The sequence below is a fragment of the Nomascus leucogenys genome, chromosome 12 (assembly GCF_006542625.1).
Source record: "Nomascus leucogenys isolate Asia chromosome 12, Asia_NLE_v1, whole genome shotgun sequence".
In the NCBI taxonomy this organism is placed as follows: domain Eukaryota; kingdom Metazoa; phylum Chordata; class Mammalia; order Primates; family Hylobatidae; genus Nomascus; species Nomascus leucogenys.
In genome coordinates this window covers 51,540,939-51,563,055 of record NC_044392.1, presented here as the reverse complement: position 1 = coordinate 51,563,055, position 22,117 = coordinate 51,540,939, and the positions used below count along the sequence as shown (strand labels likewise).

The 22,117-nt window shown below is 40.5% G+C and overlaps 1 protein-coding gene across 2 annotated transcripts; it reads left to right on the top strand.

Moving 5' to 3' along the window:
• Positions 1 to 12,289: 12,289 nt before the first annotated feature.
• On the top strand, positions 12,290 to 22,110 carry FCGR1A (Fc fragment of IgG receptor Ia). Of its 2 annotated transcripts, none has more exons than XM_030824682.1 (6): positions 12,290 to 12,371; positions 12,766 to 12,786; positions 13,598 to 13,852; positions 17,962 to 18,213; positions 19,637 to 19,921; positions 20,823 to 22,110. In XM_030824682.1, exons 1-6 carry the CDS (start codon positions 12,341 to 12,343, stop codon positions 21,098 to 21,100), a joined length of 1,122 nt encoding a protein of 373 aa, XP_030680542.1. In that variant the 5' UTR covers positions 12,290 to 12,340; the 3' UTR covers positions 21,101 to 22,110. The 2 variants fall into 2 exon arrangements, with proteins under 2 accessions (XP_030680542.1, XP_030680541.1); XM_030824681.1 differs by having other exon boundaries at positions 13,595 to 13,852.
• The last annotated feature ends 7 nt before the right edge of the window (positions 22,111 to 22,117 follow it).

Sequence of the window (22,117 nt, the reverse complement as noted above, 5' to 3'; positions counted from 1 at the left end):
GATTCCTAGGGAGGGAGTTTTAAGACAATTGCATTTCTATTTTATTTTGTTTTATTATTTTATTTTTTGAGATGGAGTCTTGCTCTGTCACCCAGGCTGGAGTGCAGTGGCACAATCTCAGCTCACTGCAACCTCCGCCTCCCGTGTTTAAGCAATTCTCCTGCCTCAGCCTACTGAGTAGCTGGGACTACAGGTGCATGCCACCACACTCAGCTAATTTTTTGTATTTCTAATAGAGATGAGGTTTCATCATGTTGGCCAGGCTGGTCTCGAACTCCTGGCCTCAAGTGATCCTCCTGCCTCAGCCTCCCAAAGTGCTAGGATTACAGGCATTAGCCACCGTGCCCAGCAATTCTTTTGGAAAGAATCTTTCTTAGTCAGCTAAGGAAATTCCATAGAGAGTCCCTGCTAGTGCTTCAGGAAAGTAAGAGGATGGGGATGAGGTGTAGGTAAGGGCAGGGGAGAGGTCAGAGAGAGATACCTTGAGGCTGCTTCTTTAGTTCAGCATATCAAAGTGCCATATTTTGGGGTATTGTTTTCTGAGCCCCAGCAGCATCAAAGGTCATAGTTCCTGAAACTGCAGAGACAGCACTGAAGACTGCCATGTAGGAAACGGGATATCTCTAAAGTGAAAAGAGCCAGGACTTGGATCTAGAAGTGAGTAGTAGAATGGGACAGAATCTAGTTGTAACTTAGAAACCACCTCACTCCTTCCTGGGTTAGCATTTGTTATCGTTTACTTAGGCTGCTGCTAAAGAGATTTGATTCAAGCCTCTGTGACTCAGCAGTGGGCACAAGTATTGCTATCCCCCTTTTTTCTAGGAAAATGTTCAAAAGAAAACCTTGACACAAACTATGCATTAATCCTATATTACAACATCTTCATAGAGTCAGATGAGAAGAAGGGAGGCCAGAGGATCCAGTCTTGAATGCTAACAGTATCTTAAACAGGGTCTTTATTGAATTCTACCTTAGTATTGTAAATTATAGTTGTATGGAGAATGGTCTCCCCTTTGTCCCTTTTGACTACAAGAAGCCGGTACTCACCCTCTGAAAAGTCAGAAGATGTACAACATCTGCTACTCCTACCAAATACTAAGCCACTATGAGGATATAATGCTTTATTTTTATTTATTTAGAGACAGAGTCTCACTCTGTCACCCAGGCTGGAATGCAGTGGTGCAATCATGACTCACTGCAGCCTCAAACTCCTGGGCACAAGTGATCCTCCTGCCTCAGCCTCCCAAGTAGCTGGGATTATAGGCATGAGCCACCAGGCCCAGCAATGCTTTATTTCTTTTTGTGCATGTGTGAGACAGAGTTGCCCAGGCTGAAGTGCAGTGGCACAATCTCAGCTCGCTGCAACCTCTGCCTCCCGGGTTCAAGAAATTCTCCTGCCTCAGCCTCCCAAGTAGCTGGGACTACAGGCACACACCACCACGCCTGGCTAACTTTTGTATTTTTTTAGTAGAGATGGGATTTCACCATATTGGCTGGTCTTGAACTTCTGACCTTGTGATCCACCCACCTCGGCCTCCCAAAGTGCTGGGATTACAGGAGTGAGCCACCGTGCCCAGCCAACAATGCTTTATTTCTTGACTCTCTTTCTACACCCCTACTGCAAAGGACTAATTTTCCCCAAAGAGGACCTGATTTTGACTGAATTTTAGCCTCTTCCTCTTCCACATGATAAAGCTGCTAATTGCCTGAGAGAAGACTGCTGAGTTACAGTGTAGAGGGAAGCATACTCAGGGACAATTAGCAACAATTCTGTTTCTGTTAAACCTTATAATTTTTATATCACTACTGCACAGAACTAGACATGGAGCTAGTTTGTGTCTCACTGTACCATTTACTAATTTTTTGACCCTGATGAAGTAACTTAACCTCTTGTAGCTTTAGCTCATGTACAAAACTGAGACAACAGTAAGATGTTCTCGTCTAAGTAAAATGTTGAAATGTTGGAGTGTTCCGGGCTTCTTTAGATAGATGCAAAACACACACACACTCATTCGCTCTCTCCCTCTCTCTCTCTGTTACTCTGTCTTTCCAATAAGTCTTGTTTTCACTTCCTAAGAATTAGCCTAGAGGTGACTGGAGGAAGAGAAACTAAGTTGTGGTGACAAAGAACAAGACTATGAGTAAGGATCAATATTACCCTTACAGATTGGATAAAACCCTAAGAAACTAAACCATTGTGCAAAACCTTTCAGGCCAGGCGCAGTGGCTCATACTTGTAATCCCAGCACTTTGGGAGGCCAAGGTGGGAGGGTCACTTGAGCCCAAGAGTTCAGTGCCAGCCTGGGCAATATAAGAAGACCTTGACTCTACAAAAAATATAAAAATTACCCGAGCCCGGTAGTGCATGCCTGTAGTCCCAACCACTCAGGAGGTGGGACGATTGCTTGAGCATGGGAGGTCAAGGTTGCAGCGAGCCATGATCATGCTGCTGCACTCCAGCCTGAGAGACAAAGCAAGACCCTGTCTCAAAAAAAATTTTTTTTCAAGGAATAGAACCACTGCACGTGCTCCTCCTGATCCCCCAAAGTGTAAGATTTTCATGTAAATAGCTATCTCCCAGGACTTACTTTAGTAAGGTATCCGGATATAAAAATCAATGCTCCCTAAATCAGCTGTGTTTCCATTATATCAAAAATAAACATTTAGAAATTACCATTTGAATTAACAAAGATACACACACACACACACACACACACACACCTAGAAAGAAATCCTGTAAGATTTGTGCAGGGAATTTATGAAGAAAACTGTGCAATTTATGGGAAGTTATTAAGAAAGACCACATAATTTAATAGATATATTAAGTTTATGGTTTGGAAGACTCAATGTCATTAAGTACAAATTTTCTTCAAATTTGTTTACATATTCAATGTAAATCTGATCTAAATCCCAACAAATACTAAGAAAGCTGACAACTTGATTCAGTGTGTACATTAATGAGCAAAACTCCAAGAATAACTATGAAGATCCTGAGATGAATAAGGAGATGTGCACTACCATATATATAAGGATGTATTAGAAAGCTATAGTATTAAGACAATGTGGTATTGAGACAAAGATAAGCAAATTGCCTAAGCTCTAAAAACACATATATCTGAAACTTTGTGATAGAATTGTCCGTTCATATCAAAAACAGGATGATTAGGTCTTTTAAATGGTACTGAGACAACTGCTTATACATAAGGGAAAAAAAAGAAATTAGATACTTGCTTCACATCACCTACAGACATGGATTTAAGACTTAAATGTAAAGGGCAAAACTTTAATACTTTTAGAAGAAAATACTTTGGAATTAGCAAAGATTTCAGAAGCAAGACAAAAATACTAATCGTAAAATAAAATACTGACAAATTAAACCACATCAAAATTAAGAACTTTTGTACATGGAAAGACAACATAAAGTCAGGAGATGAGTTGCCAATCAGAAAAAAATAATTTCAACAGAAATAAGCCATGAGGGTTTGTATCAGACTAAATTTTTAAGCCTTTATAAACCAATAAGAAATAGACAAAAGTGCACACTATGAACAAAATAAAAGCCACAAACAGATATTTCATGGAAGAAACTGCATAAATGGTAAATTAACATATGAAAAAGGACTCAACCTCATTAGTAATCAGGGAAATCTAAATTAAGACTACCATAGAGTACTATTTTATAACTACAAAAATGGAGATGGGGACTAAGAAGTCTTCTTACAATATATAAACCAAAAATAAAATTTTAAGGCCCCCCAGGCATCTGAATGGACCCCTCCTCTTGGCCAAGGGCATTCCAAAGTCAACCTGAAAAACTAGTTCAGGCCGTGATGGGAAGGAGGAGCCGAACATGCCTCATCATACCCTCCTCCCTTTTGGAATTACTGATAGAACAGACTTTAAGTCTGATAAAAAAACATTTACAATCTATTCTCTCTGAAGTCTGCTGCCTGGATACCTGGAGGCTTCATCTGAATGACAAAACCTTGGTCTCCGCAACCCCTTATCACAAGCCAGATATTCCTTTCTATTGATAATAACGAATTGCCAATCAGAAAATCTTTGAATCTGCCTATGACTTGGAAGCCACCCCACCCCTGCCTGCTGCTTCCAGTTGTCCTGCCTTTCCAAACTGAACCAATGTACATTTTACATGTATTGATTGATGTCTTATGTCTCTGTAAAATGTATAAAACCAAGCTGCATCCTGACCACCTTGAGTACATGTTCTCAGGATCTCTTGAGGGCTGTGTCACAGGCCATTGGTCACTCATATTTGGCTCAGGATAAATCTCTTCAAATATTTCACAGAGTTTGACTTTTTTGTTGACAAATACTAAGTGTTGACAAGGGATTTAGTGACATAGAAATCCTTATATCCTGTTAATTACAGGGCAAAGTAGTATAGCCATGTAGAAATTAACTTGGCATCATCTTATAAAATTAAAAATTTACACATCTGTAACACCTTATTTTTCTTTCAGTACCTTCTAGAGATGCTGTTGCTACATTGTCTTCTCACTTGCATTATTTCCAACAAGAAATCTGATGTTTTCTTTGCTCCTCTGTGTGTAGCATGTCTTTTTATCTCTGATCACTTTTGAGATTTTCTCTTCACTAATTTTCAGTAATTTGATCATTAAATCCTTATGCTGTTTTCTTCATGGTTTTTGTTCTTTGGGGGGTGTTTTGATTTGTTTTTGTGCTTAGGGTTCACTGAGAATCTTGGATTTATAAATTTATAGTGTAGGGGAGAAAAAATAATTTTTCTTCTACCCTTCTGAGTTCTCAGCTGGGACTTTTATAACAAAAGACAGATTAACAAGAGAAAAACAGATAATCAGGGAAAAATGAGTAACTCTCAAAGCGGTGGCGTAGAATTTTGGCTTATGTAGCATCTTCAACTAAAAGAAAGAAAGAAGGGTGTTGGGAAAGCAAGCTATGGGAAAGTGTTCAGGAAAATCAAACAAGAGTAAGGTTTATTATGCAGATTTAAATTGGTGCCTTCTCCACTGATAAGAGCCTTTTGTGATTTAGTCCTCCTTTTCCCAGCACAGAGAGGGAGATAGCCTTAGAAATGGAGATTTCTTTTAAAAATGTAAATTTCCCTTACAGAAGGGTAACTTCTACTGTGCTTTTAGAATTCTCCTGTCTATTTCTCAAAATAATCAGCTCAAAATAATCCTTATGCCAAAAAGTCATATTTTAGGGTGGCACATTCCTGTCTCCTACAAGTTTTCATCAAGTTTGAAAAATTTTTGGTCATTCTTTGTTCAAATATTTTTTCTATTTCTTACCAGGAAGGGGTCCCAATCCAGACTCCGAGAGAGGGTTCTTGGATCTCATGCAAGGAAGAATTTGGAGTGAGTCCATAGAGTAAAGTGAAAGCAAGTTTATTTAAGAAAGTAAAGAAATAAAGAATGACTACTCCATAGGCAGACCAGCCCCAAGGGTTACTGGTTGGCTATTTTTGTGGTTATTTCTCGATTATATGCTAAACAAGGGGTGGATTATTATTCCTTTCCAGGAAAGGGGGGGGCAATTCCAGGAACTGACAGTTCCTCCTCTTTTTAGACCATATAGTGTAATTTCCTGACGTTGCCATGGCACTTGTAAACTGTCATGTGCTGGTGGGAGTGTCTTTTAACATGCTAATGATTATAATTAGCATATAATGAGCAGTGAGGACGACCAAAGGTCACTTTCATCACCATCTTGGTTTTAGTGGGTTTTGGCCAGCTTCTTTACCATATACTTTTATCAGCAAGGTCTTTGTGACCTGTTCCTTGTGCTGACCTCCTATCTCATCCTGTGACTAAGAATGCCTTAACCTCCTGGGAATGCAGCCCAGTAGGTCTCAGCCTTATTTCACTTATAAGGTCTCAGCCTTATTTCTGAATAGGTCTCAGCCCCTATTCAAGATGGAGTTGCTCTGGTTCAAACGCCTCTGACATATCCAACTTCCTCTTTTTTCAAGCACTCCAATTGTAGCACGAAAAGTTTTTGCCTTAGCCACGCCAAAGAATTGGTGTGGCGGCTGCCCGTGGCGATGGAGACACGGACCAAGAGAAAAAAAGCTGTAGGCTTTATTGATCAGAGTGACAGTACAAAGCTTTTACAGTGTGGAAGGGGTTTCGAGCGGGTAGTCAGAGGTCGATTATGCAGTTGCTTTTTAAACTCTTTAAGGCGGGAAATACATATAGAGGGAAGGTGTTACCAGAGCGAGAAACAAAGGCAGTAAATTATTTTGTGACATGTCTTAGATTTTGAAGAAAACCAGAATTGTAACTTAGGTTTTATTTATTTTATGACCTTGCAGCAGCATGGCAAAGGAAACAATCTTACAGGACTTTATAAAGTATGTTTACAAGGAATTGGAATTGGGAGCATAGATAAAGTTCACTGGTCATAGAAAAACAGGCATTTAATATTCCTTTTAGTTTTAGGGGAGGGGGAAGGCAGAGAGGGAGAGAGGACACAGGGAAGCTTACAGTAAAATTTTTGCTGTTTATAGCTTTTTTTGGGAAGAAAACACATGCACAAATCCTGGTGTTAGGAATATTTTAAGCATATATCTTTAATACTATTCATTCAGGACCGAAGTAAGTTCTGATGCAGGAAATGAGTGAGTTTTACAGCTTTCTGAGCCCCTATTTGACCCAGGAAGCCCAGCTGGCCCCTCCTTTCACAATTACACATATATTAGGCCACTTGAAGTTGTCCCACACCTCACTGATGCTCTTTTCATTTTTTTTTAACCCTCTCTTTCATTTTGGATTGTTTCTATTGCTCTGTCTTTGCATTCATTAATCTTTTTTTCTGTGGTCTAATGTGCTCTCAATCCCATCCAGCATACTGGTTTTCATCTCTAGAAGTTGGATTTTAGTGTTTTTCTATTTTCCATGTCTTAACTGAGGTAAGACCCTTCTGGGTTCTCTATCACATGCCTTGTGAATTGTGCTCTCCTTTTTTGGGAACTGGCACTATTTCCACCCCTGTGTGAGTGTTGGGTACTGTTCTAGCTAATGCTTTCAAGTGGTTCTTTCCTGGGGTAGTTTTTTTACACACATGCACCTGTGAAATTAAAAAGAAGAAGAAGAAGAAACCTTTTATCTGAGGAATGTGAGCCCTTTTAAATTATCAGGCTCGGAGAGGCATTGGAATGAAACTGCAGTCACATCACTCCCCCCTTGAGCTAAATAATTATCTCGTAAAGCCACTTGCTATATGGGCTCCAGACTAACTCCAGACTAACTGATGCCAAGCAGCCATAAAATACCATATGCTGGACACCACAACTCATACCCTATAGTCCAACAATGTATAACCAACAACTAATCAATGTCTCTGTAAGCCAATGAAAATTTCTATCAAAGAAATTTGTATCCACCCACTCCTTCTTACCTTTGCCTTTGAAAACCTGCTTGTAACAAAGGCTGATTGAGCACTCCCTGAGTTAACTTGGAAGTGTGTCCTGGGCAGCTGTGCTCACTTTGGCTCAAGTAAACTCTTTAAATTATATCTTGTGCTTCAGCCCCTTCCTTCTAGATCAACACACTGATTACTACTCTGCTGAACACTTGGTGGGGACCCTCAGCAGATCTCTGGAATTCTCTCTGTGTGCAGCTTTTTCATTTCCATTTCTTTGACCCATGAGCTCTAGCCACCTTGGTCTCTCTAGACTCAGCTGTGTCTCCTCAATTCTCGGACTCCACTGGGATCTGCCTGAGTTGCCCTCCCTGTACCACAGCCTGGAGACCCTCTCAATGCAGTAGGTGAGGCAGCTGCAGGGCTCATCGTTTTTCTTCCCTATCTCTTGGGGGTGACTGTCTTTTGTTGCATGATGTCCACAGTTCCAAAAAAACATTGTTTCATGTATTTTGTTCTTTTGTTTAGTTTAATTTTGTTTCGGGTGAGAGGATAAATCCAGTCTCTGCTACTCCATCTTGGCTGGAAATCTGGTATATCATTAATAATATTCTAGTTGTTAATTTGGGTTGTGGGTTTATAAATGTTCATTTTCTTATTTTCCATAATTAACCATATACACATATATATTACACATTTTTTCATTTGCGTAAAATATTAGTCAACTTTTTTAAGTTCTAAAAGAAAGTGAAGAGCCCTGGGGCGGAACAAGGGCAAAGAAGTAGGAAGAGTCTGTGGCCAACCTCTTACCTCACGTACCTTTCTGACCCCTTACCTCTTCTACCTAGAGCCCTCCATCTCAGCCAACTCTAAATGTTTTAATTCTTTTCCCATCCTTCTCCTCTTGCTGCTGTGATACAGGAACAAAATCAAAATGGAGTGACCTTGCTATCTGGGGAAAGACGAAAACTGCATATGCAAAAGCAAACAGACTGAGGTTTATAACGAGTTGATCCCTTAAAAGCTTAGGAAACAATCTCAAGGGCACATAGGAAAATAGGCAGAGGGCTTGATAGACATATTCATGACAACACAAAAAGGTGAAGTCAGGGGAAGAGGAAATGGACAAGGTCATCCCAAATTGAAATGACTTATAAAAGATAAATTATAATATCTCCAGAAATCAACTGTAAACATTCCTATAAAATCATAGATGAGAATTTTTTTAAATAAAAGATTGAGTAGTAAGAATAACTAAGAATAAAAAATTAATGAGTTCCTAATGGAAACTTAAAATTGAACCACTGGGGGACTTTCTATAATGAATGGCAGTTGAAGAAAAAAATCAGGTAAACTTTATATGAATCATTGAAAAACACCTCAAGCATTAGCAACTACATAAAAGTTATATATTTCACCTGTCCGAGAGCTGTTACAACAGTATACAAAACATATTAAGCAAAATTGTACTATAGACAATTACTTATATGCAATTCTTTACTTAAAATTTAGCAGATACATTTGAATAGTTTCTAAAACACATGATCATCAAAGAAGGAATTGATTAGGAAATAAAGCATTACTGTTTTTTACTCATAAAGAGATGAAAATAAAATAAATTTCATAAAATAAATTATCAGTCAATTCTTTATGAGATTTAAATTATCTTAGCATTTATTTGTTTGTTTTTGAGACAGGGTCTTGCTCTGTCACTCAGGCTAGAGTGCAGTGACACAATCACAGTGCACTGCAGCCTTAACCTCCCGGACTCAAGCAATCCTCCTGCCTCAGCCTCCCAAGTAGCTGGGACCACAGGCATGAACTACCATGCCCAGCTAATTCTTTTTATCTTTAGTAGAGATGGGATCTCACTATATTACCCAGGTCAGTTTCAAATTCCTGGGCTCGAGCAATCCACACACCTTGGCCTCCCGAAGTGTTGGAATTATGGGCATGAGCCATTGCACCCAGCCTATCTTATCTTTTAAAAAAAAATCAAATAATTGTTCATAAATCATTTTCTGTAGTAGAGAGCAATTTTTCTTAAAATTGGCAAATAAGATTTTGCATCTACCTTTGAGAAAATTGTATTTGTAAAGTGATTTTAAAAGAATGAAGCCTATGAATATGATGGCATTATAAAAATATCAGTGGCCAGGCACAGTTGCTCATGCCTGTAATCCCAGCACTTTGGGAGGCTGAGGCAGGCGGATCACAAGGTCAAGAGATTGAGACCTTCCTGGCCAACAAGGTAAAACCCCGTCTCTACTAAAGATACAAAAATTAACTGGGCATGGTGGCATGCACCTGTGGTCCCAGCTACCGGGCAGGCTGAGGCAGGAGAATTGCTTGAACCTGGGAGGTAGAGGGTGCAGTGAGCCAAGATCGTGCCACTGCACTCCAGTCTGGGTGACAGAGCGAGACTCCGTCTCAAAAAAAAAAAAGCATTAATATATGGAAATACAAATGTCATATATAGATGTAAATTCTCCTAATGGTTCTTCTGAGCATCATGATTTTTTTCCATGAATTTTTATTTTAAGTTCCAGGGTACATGTACGGGATGTGCAGGTTGGTTACATAGGTAAACGTGTGCCATAGTGATTTGCTGCACAGATCAACCCATCACCTAGGTATTAAGCAAAGCATTTATTAGCTCTTCTTCCTGACACTCTCCCTCTCCCAACCCCACCCGACTGGCCGCAGTATGTGTTGTTCCCCCACCATGTGTCCGTGTCTTCTCATCGTTCAGCTCCCACTTATAAGTGAGAACAGAGCATCATGATTTTCATTGTCCATCAAATGCTAGAAGACTACTCTGTTTGCTTTTGTTACCATGTTTGCCCCATTTTTCTAGCTCTTCTTACATGAATTTAAACCTACATCAATGGCTATTTCCTCAACATTTGGAAACAACAACACTTATTAGAAAGAAAGTATTTTATCCTTCCAGGCTATAGATCTTACATTCCTCTTACACAACAATCCTAATTCCCTCATGTTATCCTGATCAATGAAATGATTTCACTTATTTTTCAAAGAAGTAGCTATTTTACTACAAAGCAGTAATCGCAAGGCATGGGGTGGGCACTGTTATACTCCATCAGTGAGTATGTAAAGGAAATCAAACTGTCTGATTTTGAATCCTGCTTCTACTTTTTACAACCTTGGACAAATTACTGATTTCCTCTTTCACTAGGTTTATCAATTGTAAAATGGAGATACTAGTGTCTACTCATAGATTATTGTGAGGCTTAAATAAGAAAATATGTATCAAGCATATTTGTCTGGCATGTAATAAGCACTCTAAAATTTATGCAGTGATGAGGATAATGATCATAGACAATCTGATAGCATCTTATCCAAAGGAAAAAATGTGCATTTCCTTTGAGTAAGCACTACTGATGCTAGGAATGTGTCCTAAGGAAACAATAAGTCGAATGTTTAAAGGTAGTCACAAGACTATTTATGGCAGTGAGCAGTCTCTTTTACTGGTCATACAGTAAAAAATTAGAACTAACCTGCATGTTCATGAAGAGAAGTTGGTGAAATAAATTATGGTACATGCATACAGTAGAAAACTTTGGAGACAAAATAGTAAAATAGTTACAGATGTATGCTTTGAATATAAATTTTAACAAGCTGAGGCTTCTCTCGTCTCTTCAGAACACCCTGAGTTCTTCCCAGCCTTTCTTCCTTGCTTTTCATTTGTGTCAGTCAGCTCTTGCTCGTATAGCAATCTTAAAATCTCAGTGGCATATAATGGTAAGCATTTAGTTCTCACTTACAAGTTTGCAGGGCAGGTGAGGCAGCTCCGCCTCAAGCCACAATGTGTAGGACAGCTCTGTTTCGCACTGTGGCTGACTAGCTAAAAAATGTTCTTGTCTCAGCAATCACAGGAGAACAAGAGGGTGAGAGATAATGTGTGAAGCTTCCTAAGTGCTAAGTTTGAAATTAGCACCGTGTCATTTCCATTCACATTTCGCTGGCCAATGAAAGTCTCCTGATGAGCCACAGTCAAGAGTCAGAGACGTACCCTCATGAGGCTGTGGAGAGAGTGTAGATTCAGGGAGCGGTGAGAAACTGGGGCCAGTACACCAATCTACAGCATGATTTGTCATCATTTTTCATTCTCTGCTAGTAAGATTGCCAAAGTCTCTCTGCACTCATTGAATTCATCCTAGTTTCCATTTAGCTCTCTTTCTCCCTTACCATAATACCTAAAAAATTTTTTATAGGGTTACAACTCTGTCTCAGGAGCCACCTCAGTTTGGTGGCAAAGAGCTCCCCACTTGTACTCTGAAACTCTTTTCTTGAAGATATTGCTATCCATGTGCATGAGTTATTTTTCTTCTCCATAACATACACATTAAACATTTAATTTCCTTGGATTTAGCCAAAATAAACACTCCAAATTCATGATGTCTTTCAGGAAGAGAGTTTGTTTTCTTTTTTAACCAAAATGGGAGATTGATCCTGTCTGTGTCCCCTACAGGAGCAGAGGCTGGTTTGTATTAGGGCAGCTCTTGTAGATGAGTAACTTTTCCCATGGCCTCATAGAGGCTGATATAGAAACTTCTGGATTCAAATGATTGTTTGGAGGCATTAGCCAGGCATTGAACCAATTATAAAGAGTGAGGTTTTGCCCTATTCTAACCCTAAGAAACAGAAATGGTAGAGGGAAAAAATAGAATAGAATGTCAATACAACTTTAGCATTTTCCCTGGATTCTGAGAGTTCATAACCTGAAAATCAGAGCTTCAAACTGGGAGAGATGGGCTAAGAGGTATGAGCATGGGGAAAGCACGTTTCAAGAATTCAAGATGTACTTCCCAGAAAAGGAACATGATGAAAACGGTCAGAAAAGGCAATTTCCTTCCTCTTTTCTAATTCGGCTCTGGAGCCCCCAGCAGAACCTCTTCAATATCTTGCATGTTACAGATTTCACTGCTCCCACCAGCTTGGAGACAACATGTGGTTCTTGACAGTTCTGCTCCTTTGGGGTAAGTTGGACTCAGAGGGGACGGTTAGAAGAGTACAGGCTGTGGCTGTGGGGAGTCAAGAGTTTTGTCTTCCTGTGGTAACTCTGGGTAGAACTCATGAATATGAAGCAACTTGTATCTGTGCTTCCATGGTTTATTAGAGCTTATTTTATGAAAAGGATGGGAAGGGGGGCCCTGAGGTAGCATTAAGCCTGGACGCACCACAGTGAAGTTTCCTTGATAACCACCTGTAGCTTGTTCAGTTCTGTTAGTACTGGATTTTGAGAAAGAGAAATAGAAACTCAAGAAGTCTGAGTTTATCCCTCAGAGTCTACATTAATTCTGTCTTCCCAGTTCTCTCTTCCTCATTATTTCCCTGGACCAACTGATGTCTTTATTCTCTGATCTCTTGCAGTTCCAGTTGATGGGCAAGTGGGTGAGTGATCTCTAACTCAGCTTCTCCTCCTATGTCAATTTCCAACTTCCAAAGGATAGGTCCTATTAACCTGAAGAAGAGCATATAGGGAAAGCAGAGAAAGAAGAAAGATTTATAAATTATGTAAAATCTCCCATATTCAGAGCATGATTTTCATAAAAACTATGATTTGTAAGCTTTCTTTCTAAAGTTTTCTGAATGAGCTCTTTCCTCTGAATGAAATGCCTGAATGTATATATAACAGCAAGAAAGGGCCAGAATTGCACAAACCCTGAAGTAGTCTGCTGACACTGAAGTAGTCTGCTGGGTTTCCCAACATCCCCTAAACCAGTCCCCTTTACAAGAAAGCAGAGTGGGTTTTTTCTCCTCAGAAAGAGCCAGGCAAATACTGAAGGCTTCAAAGAGAGGAGTTTGAACCTCCATTTCCAATGTACAAGCTGCTGAAGCCCTGCAATGTACTCTCAGAGACAGTATACCTCAGAGGATAAGGAAAACAGCTCCGCTCGGCTTGCCGAAGTCTAAAACCCTGCTTCATTGCTCCCAACAGAAAAACCTACATCAGTAATTTAATCCTCAGGAGCCCCAGATTCCCAACACCCAGATGAGGATTTAATAACATGAACAGAGGTCTCTGCAGCAGGAGGACACTCTTAAAGGCTGGCTTTTGTAGGTTTCCACTTGCCTATTTTTCAAATAAATCTAAATATGTATTTTTCCCTTGTGCTATCCACAAAAGCCTTACCAGTTGCTCTGAGCCCTCCCCCTTACTCCACTTGATCTTTTTCTTTTTCTTCTTGTAATCTCTAAGTAGATACCACAAAGGCAGTGATCACTTTGCAGCCTCCATGGGTCAGCGTGTTCCAAGAGGAAACCGTAACCTTACAGTGTGAGGTTTTCCATCCGCCTGGGAGCAGCTCTACACAGTGGTTTCTCAATGGCACAGCCACTCAGACCTCCACCCCCAGCTACAGAATCACCTCTGCCAGTGTCAATGACAGTGGTGAATACAGGTGCCAGAGAGGTCTCTCAGGGAAAAGTGACCCCATACAGCTGGAAATCCACAGAGGTAATTATGACTTGGACCAGGAGGGCTGGAAACCACAAGGTCTTCCTCTGCATTCTCTCCTTTCTGGACGCCAGATGTGTGTGTGTCGATTTATCTGGGCGCAGGTCTCAGCACTAGGTACCTACCCGGTGAAACTAAGTCAGTATACTCAAAACATCACAGCAGGGTCCTTAAACTGTGTACCAACAGTACCTCAGCTGGGCCAGCTGTAAGTAGGATGTCTAGAGTAAGATTTAGGCTCTAAGATTGTATCATTATTCCAAATGTATGCCTGCACATAGTAAATAATAATAATTCAAACAAATGAGCAATAATGAACAATGAAATATCTTCCTCCCACCCAAAACCCTAGATCTGCAGTCACCTTCCACAGAAACAAAACTGCCAATATATATATATACATATTATGCATCTATATGTATATATTAGCATTATTATATATAAACTATATATATACACACATATGTATAGTTTTAAAGCTGTGGTTGGTAGAACACTTTCTAAGTATTGTCCTATATCTTACTTTTGTCACTTAAAATACCTCGAAGTTCTGTTTATATTAATAGAAATCTACTTTAAAATGTCTGCTGCACAGCCGTACCAGAATTAATGTAACCATTCTGCCTATTAGCAAATTTATAAGATGTTTCCACTCTTTTGATTTTACAAGCATTGCTGCAATAATCATCTTTATACATACATTCCTGGGGCACATTTCATAGTATATCTTTAAGATAATATTCTGGACATGGAATTATTGTCATATTTTAATAAATGGAAGCAGAAAAGCCCACCACCCACTTAAACCTGTAAGGAGTTTCTATTCATCAAGACATGGAGACTGCAGTATTCTTCAGGGAAAAATGCTTCATTCAGTATGCAAGACAAAATAACCAAATGTATTATTTAGTTATTCAGAAGTGATGAGTTTAAACTTCTTTAAAAATGATAATGCGAAAGTTAATCCACACTGGAGGCAAAATTACCTTTACACAGACATGGTTGCTGTTACAGGAAATGCGTTTTAGCCAAGAAAATGTTGAGAATGTCTGAGGGAAGGCTTGATGTTCCTCGTGTGTCCCTTAGGTCTCTGTAAATAAGTTCTTAGGATGGAGAGCTGAGGGAAGCTGACAGAGCTGTTTCCTTTTTTTTTTTTTTTTTTTTTTTTTTTTTTTTTGAGACAGAGTCTCACTCCGTCGCCCAGGCTGGAATGCAGTGGTGCGATCTTGGCTCACTGCAACCTCTGACAGAGCTGTTTCAACAAGACACTTTGGGTAATTCAAGCAGAAGTGTTTCATGGTTCAAGTGACAACAAAAGGACTAGGGCTGGGAAGAGGCCATTTTCTTTACCTCTACACAGACTCTAGGACACCCAGCATCAGTGACTTATTGAGAATCATATCTTTTTTACATTACATTTTAATGTGAATTTTCATTGAAATATAACTTACATACAACAAGCCATAAATGTATGCCGCAGTAAATTTTTGCAAAGTAAACAGCATCCAGATCTATTGTAGACATTTCCAGCACCTCAGAAACTCCTTCTTGCCCATTTCTAGTCCACCCCTGACACTGACTTCCAGCACCATAGGTTTTTTGCCTATTTTTGAACTTCATATAAAGGGCTACAGTATGGGACAGGATGTACTCTTTTGTGTCTGGTTTATTTTTCTCAACATTGTGATTGTGAACTGTATACATGTTGTAAATTGAAGTTCATTTGTCCTTATTACTGTATATTTCATATTTTCCCATTCTGCTGAGGGAGTCAGGTTGTTTCTGATTTTGACCTCTTACAAATAGTAATGCTGTGGATATTTTTTTTTTACATGTTTCAAATATTTTCTACCATTACTAATGTTTGACAGTTTCTGATGGAGGTATGTTGCAATTTCCCATTCTTTTGGATATACAAATGCAAATTAAGCATTTCCCTAATGACTATGATACTGACCATTTTTCACATGTTTATTACCTATTTGGGTATCCTTTTTTGTAAGGTCTTTTTGACAATTTTTCTATTGTCTGTCTTTTTCTTACTGACTTATAGGAGTTATTTATATATTCTGGATATAAGTCCTTTTTCAAGTGTCTTAAATATCTTCTCCCACTCTGTGGCTTTTCTTTTCACTATAATATTAAAGTTTTGTTTGTTTTCAATGAACAAGACTTGTTAATTGTACTACAGTACAATACACCAACATTTTTGGTTGGTGCTGTCTATGCCCTATTTTAAAATGTTTTGCCAGTCAGCCATGGGGAATTCCATTGCAGCTCACTGACTCTTAGTCATTTCAATTTAATCAGTATATGCTAAGACCAAGAAAATGCAGCTGGTTGGTGGACCCGAGTCCTAATCATATGGCTGACACCAAAGTCATGAAGGTAGGGGAATGATTGTTGAGTAGGAAATTAGTAATGTCTGCTAAAAGCTGCATCTCGTGAGTTTTGATATATAATACTCCCATTACCATTTAAGATTAAAAATTCATAAATTTCCATTATACATTATTTTATTCATGAATTACTTAGATGTTTTTTGGAGGGTAGTTTTTTGTTATTGATTTCTAATGTTATAGCACTTTGGTTAGAATTTGTGTTAAATATGGTATCAGTTCATTAGTATTTGTTGAAAATTGCTTTGTGGCCTAGTTCACACTTAATTTTTCTAACATTGCATGTGTGCTTGAAAAGCATATGAATTTTCTTTCTAAAATAGAGTATCCACAAAATCAAGCCTATTAATTGTTTCATTCAAATATTTTCTACCATTACTAATGTTTGACAGTTTCTGATGGAGATGTGACAGCATTTCCCACTCTTTCAGATATATAAAGCAAAGATGGCAGTGTTTGGGCAGTGCAGTCTTTTAGCACCTCCTGGCTGTGGGTGGGAATAAGGGAGGGAAGAGAATTAATTCTATTTGGAAGCATTATATCAGTATCCATGACTGTAAAATTCATGCTACGTATAGCATAGAAACACCTGCCTTCCATTCTTAGATAAGTTCTGGAGGGGGAAAAGGCACTATTGTCTCTTTTCCTCATTAGTTTCCTGAGAACCCCATTTTTACTTAGCCAAACCAACTGCCTCTGGAGAAAAGAAAAGTAGTTGAAGCATTTTTGGTTATGTGTAGAGGTGTATGTCGAAAGGAAGAACCCATTGACTTGGAGCTTGTTTTGCTAGTGATATCACTGATCTTACACAGGTGAGTATTCATATCAATGTAGTAGGATGTTTATATCTGGATGTTTGCCCTTCTGTGTGTTTGTCTTAGGATGTGTGGTCCTATTAACAAATTTGTCAAGAGTTGGAGTGTATTTGTTTTCTATTGCTGTGTAACAAATTTAGCAACAACATACATTTAAGATCTTCCAGTGTCCATGGGTCAGGACTTCCATCACAGCTTAGCTGAGTGCTCTGCTGAGAGTCTTCCAAGGCTGCAGTTAGGGTGTTGACTTTGCTGTGTTTCTTTTTGTAGCTTTTCCAGGTTCACAAGGTCACTGGCAGAATTCAGTTCTTTGTGGTTGTAGGACTGAGGTTCCTGCTTTCTTGCTGCCCATCAGTAGGGGGCCACTCTCAGCTCCTAGAGGACCTTGCCTTGTGGCGCTCTCATAGGCCCTCTCCTGGCATGGCAGCTTACCTCTTCAAGTTCAGGAGGAGACTTTCTCCATCCAGACTGCTAATATAGTCTTACATAATGTAGCAATCCCAAGAGTGACATTTCATCACCCTTGTCATATTCTGTTGGCTAGAAGCAAGTCATAGGTTCCACCCACACTCAAGGGGATTATACAAGGGAGTGAATCACTGGGATCATTTTAGAATTCTGCCTACCATGCTGTATGAACTGTTTTTGTTTCAACCAACTTCTGAGATCTGGAAAGGGAACATAAGAAAGGGCTGTGTACGCAGTTGCCAGTAAAGATTGCTTTTCTTTCCACCAAAGCTAAAGATATTTGAGGGACTGCATATAGGCCTGAGATTTAGCACAGCTCTGAGGCTGGATGATGCAAGGAGAAAAAATAGGAAGCCCACAGGGCCAAGCTTGGGCCTCCTTGTACCTCCTCCACTGTATACATACATTTTGGGTTCATATTTTTCAGGCTGGCTACTACTGCAGGTCTCCAGCAGAGTCTTCACGGAAGGAGAACCTCTGGCCTTGAGGTGTCATGCATGGAAGGATAAGCTGGTGTACAATGTGCTTTACTATCGAAATGGCAAAGCCTTTAAGTTTTTCCACTGGAATTCTAACCTCACCATTCTGAAAACCAACATAAGTCACAATGGCACCTACCATTGCTCAGGCATGGGAAAGCATCGCTACACATCAGCAGGAGTATCTGTCACTGTGAAAGGTATTGTATCAGAATAGTCATAGAACTGATAGTCCCTCCCCCTGAGGGAATATCATAAATATTCTAAACTCCTCACTTTAATTTACAAGTGAAGAAACTGGGCTCCAGAGAAGTAAACTGCACTACTAAAGGTCACACCATGACCAGTAGCTGGAACCAGAACTGAGGTCTCTGGGTCCCAGTCCAATACTCTTTCCAGTGTACGGCAACCCCCATCAATAATCACAGGAGCTAATGTCAATGTCAGGGCATAATGGTGATACATTTCATCCATCATTATTTTAGTTGCAAAGAATAGAGACTCACTCTAGGTAGCCAGGAGAGTTAGAAAATAATACTATGGAATCTCATGGAAGCTCCATAGAAAGAGAAACCTGGAAAACATGAGGAACGGGTTATACTGTCCATCTACCTCTCAGGGACAAAGCAGCCTCTGTGGTGCCACTTCTTCCTGAGCATCTGCAAGCTAAGCAGTTTGCATATGGCCTTGTCCTGACCCTTTCACGGCCCTTCCTCTTAATACAGTCACTAGCAACCTTTCTCCTTCTGAGAAAAAAAAAAGTTCACTCCTGTGGGAAAGAAATTATTGTCCCAGATTATCTTTTAAAGTCAGGAACAAAAATAATGAGTCACTGAAATGTGGCGGGCACCTGTAGTCTCAGCTACTCGGGAGGCTGAGGCAGGAGAATGGCATGAACCCGGGAGGCGGAGCTTGCAGTGAGCCGAGATAGCGCCACTGCACTCCAGCCTGGGCAACAGAGCAAGACTACGTCTCAAATAATAATAATAATGATGATAATAAAGTCACTGAAATGGCAAGTGTGTGAGTCAGGGTTCACTCCTAGTTGACCACTGCCAAAAGGGCATGGTTATCGACCAGATGACATGGTCATTCAGGGAAGGATGGACCATGTAGAGCAGAGGTTCCCAACCCTTACTGGTCCGTGGCCTGTTAGGAACTGGGCTGCACAGCAGGAGGTGAGCTTCTTCAGGAGCCAGCATTACGGCCTGAGCTCCTCCTCCTGTCCAATCAGTGGTGACATTAGATTCTCACAGAAACATGAACCCTATTGTGAATTGCACATGCCTGATGATCTGAGGTGGAACAGTTTCCTTCCGAAACCGTCCCCACCCCACCCCTGACTGCGGAAAAATTGCCTTCCACAAAATCCATCCCTAGTGCCAAAAAGGTTGGGGACCACTGGTATAGAGGTATCCTCAGTACAACTCAGCAAGCTGGCAACCCTAATTATGTCTATTAGGACACCCCAAGAATGGCTCTCTGCTGGAAGTAAAAAGTGTTAATGCCTTATGGATGCATTTTCTAGGGCCAGGTTTCCCAAGGGGGTAAAGGGCATGTCTTTTGTGAAAAGGACCTGGATGCTAAACAGGCAACCCTGTCCCCCATCGACTTTCTCCTTAGAGCTATTTCCAGCTCCAGTGCTGAATGCATCTGTGACATCCCCACTCCTGGAGGGAAATCTGGTCACCCTGAGCTGTGAAACAAAGTTGCTCCTGCAGAGGCCTGGTTTGCAGCTTTACTTCTCCTTCTACATGGGCAGCAAGACCCTGCGAGGCAGGAACACATCCTCTGAATACCAAATACTAACTGCTAGAAGAGAAGACTCTGGGTTATACTGGTGCGAGGCCGCCACAGAAGACGGAAATGTCCTTAAGCGCAGCCCTGAGTTGGAGCTTCAAGTGCTTCGTGAGTGAGAATGATGGGAAGCCACTGGCACAGAAGAAGGGACTCCCTTATCTCCCATGGGACTGCGGTTTGTTCAAGGGTTTCATGGCCCAGACAGGAGGGGAAAGTCTCTTCAGGAAAAGCCCACAAGCAGGCCTTTCCATCTTTGATTCACAACATCACTCTTCTCCTCGCAAACTATTAAATTTCCTTTCCTTTCTTTTTCTTTTTCCTTTGCCTTTCCTTCCTCCATTTCTTTCCTTCATTTTCTCCTCTGTCCTTCTTTTCTTCTCCTTCTTTATTTTATTTTCCCCTCCCTCCCACTCTTCCCTCCACTCCATGACCCCCCCTTCTCTCTCTCTCTCTCCCTGCTTCCCTGCCTCCCTCCTCCTCACCAACAATCTCACCAACAATTTATCAAGTTCTTCCTATCTATTGTCATAGGTCTGGGGATATAAAGACATTTGAGTATAGTTCTTGCTTCAAGGAGCTCACAAGGTGGATTCATCAGACAGTGATTTTGTAAACTGCAAATTACCACCTCCCCAAGTGTCTCTATTTAACTGAGGCAGAGGGATTGTGAGCTCTAGAACAAAGTCTCCTTGGGGGGAAAAAAGTTAATCTTCAACCCAAATTCATTTCAAGTATTAAATGGCACAGAGATACCAGTTGTCTCTGGAACTAAGGAGTAAGTCCACTGACAGGGCCCAGCAATTAAGCTCTTCCAAGGAGCCTGTCCCTGTCTATACACCATTTAGCCAGTTAGAGCTACCGCCAGTTCCTTCCTGCTCCCTGAAATGACGAGTGCCTCCTTGAGGACAGGCACATCAGGTCTCAGCCAACCTTCCCTTCCAAACATAACTCAGCCAGACCCCTCTGGTCTCTAAATAGTATCTCTTCTCTTTGTCTTTTTCTGTTTCAGGCCTCCAGTTACCAACTCCCGTGTGGTTTCATGTCCTTTTCTATCTGGCAGTTGGAATAATGTTTTTAGTGAACACTGTTCTCTGGGTGACAATATGTAAAGAACTGAAAAGAAAGAAAGAGTGGAATTTAGAAATCTCTTTGGATTCTGGTCATGAGAAGAAGGTAATTTCCAGCCTTCAAGAAGACAGACATTTAGAAGAAGTGCTGAAATGTCAGGAAGAAGAAGAACAGCTGCAGGAAGGGGTGCACCGGAAGGAGCCCCAGGGGGCCAAGTAGCAGCGGCTCAGTCGGTGGCCATCGATCTGGACCGTCCCCTGCCCACTTCCTCCCCGTGAGCACTGCGCACAAACATCCAAAAGTTCAACAACACCAGAACTGTTTGTCTCATGGCATATAACTCTTAAAGCAAATAAATGAACTGACTTCAACTGGGATACATTTGGAAATTTGGTCATCAAAGATGACTTGAAATGAGGCCTACTCTAAAGAAATCTTGAAAAACTTACAAGTCAAGTCTAGCCTGATAATCCTATTACATAGTTTGAAAAATAGTATTTTATTTCTCAGAACAAGGTAAAAAGGTGAGTGGGTGCATATGTACAGAAGATTAAGATAGAAAAACAGACAGAAAGAGACACACACACCGCCAGGAGTGGGTAGATTTCAGGGAGACAAGAGGGAATAGTATAGACGATAAGGAAGGAAATAGAACTTACAAATGACTCCTAAGGGACTGTGAGACTGAGAGGGCTCACGTCTCTGTGTTCAGGATACTTAGTTCATGGCTTTTCTCTTTGACTTTACTAAAAGAGAATGTCTCCATACGCGTTCTAGGCATACAAGGGGGTAACTCATGATGAGAAATGGATGTGTTATTCTTGCCCTCTCTTTTGAGGCTTTCTCATAACCCCTCTATTTCTAGAGACAACAGAAATGCTGCCAGTCCCAGGCCCCTGCCCTGTAGGAAGGCAGAATGTAACTGTTCTTTTTGTTTAATGATTAAGTCCAAACCTCCAGGTGCGGCACTGCAAAGAGACGCTTCAAGTGGGGAGAAGCGGCGATATCACAGAGTCCAGATCTTGCCTCCAGAGATTTGCTTTACCTTCCTGATTTTCTGGTTAGTAACTAGCTTCAGGATACGCTGCTCTCACACTTGGGCTGTAGTTTGGAGACAAAATATTTTCCTGCCACTCTGTAACATAGCTGAGATAAAAACTGAACTATGTAAATGACTCTACTAAAAGTTTAGGGGAAAAAAAACAGGAGGAGTATGACACACATAGCAACTTGATT

Coding starts and splice junctions, on each gene's coding strand:
- FCGR1A (XM_030824681.1), top strand. CDS start 12,341: ATGTGGTTCTTGACAGTTCTGCTCCTTTGGG. Junction 12,372..12,765: donor GACAGTTCTGCTCCTTTGGG/GTAAGTTGGACT, acceptor GATCTCTTGCAG/TTCCAGTTGATGGGCAAGTG. Junction 13,853..17,961: donor ACAGCTGGAAATCCACAGAG/GTAATTATGACT, acceptor CATATTTTTCAG/GCTGGCTACTACTGCAGGTC.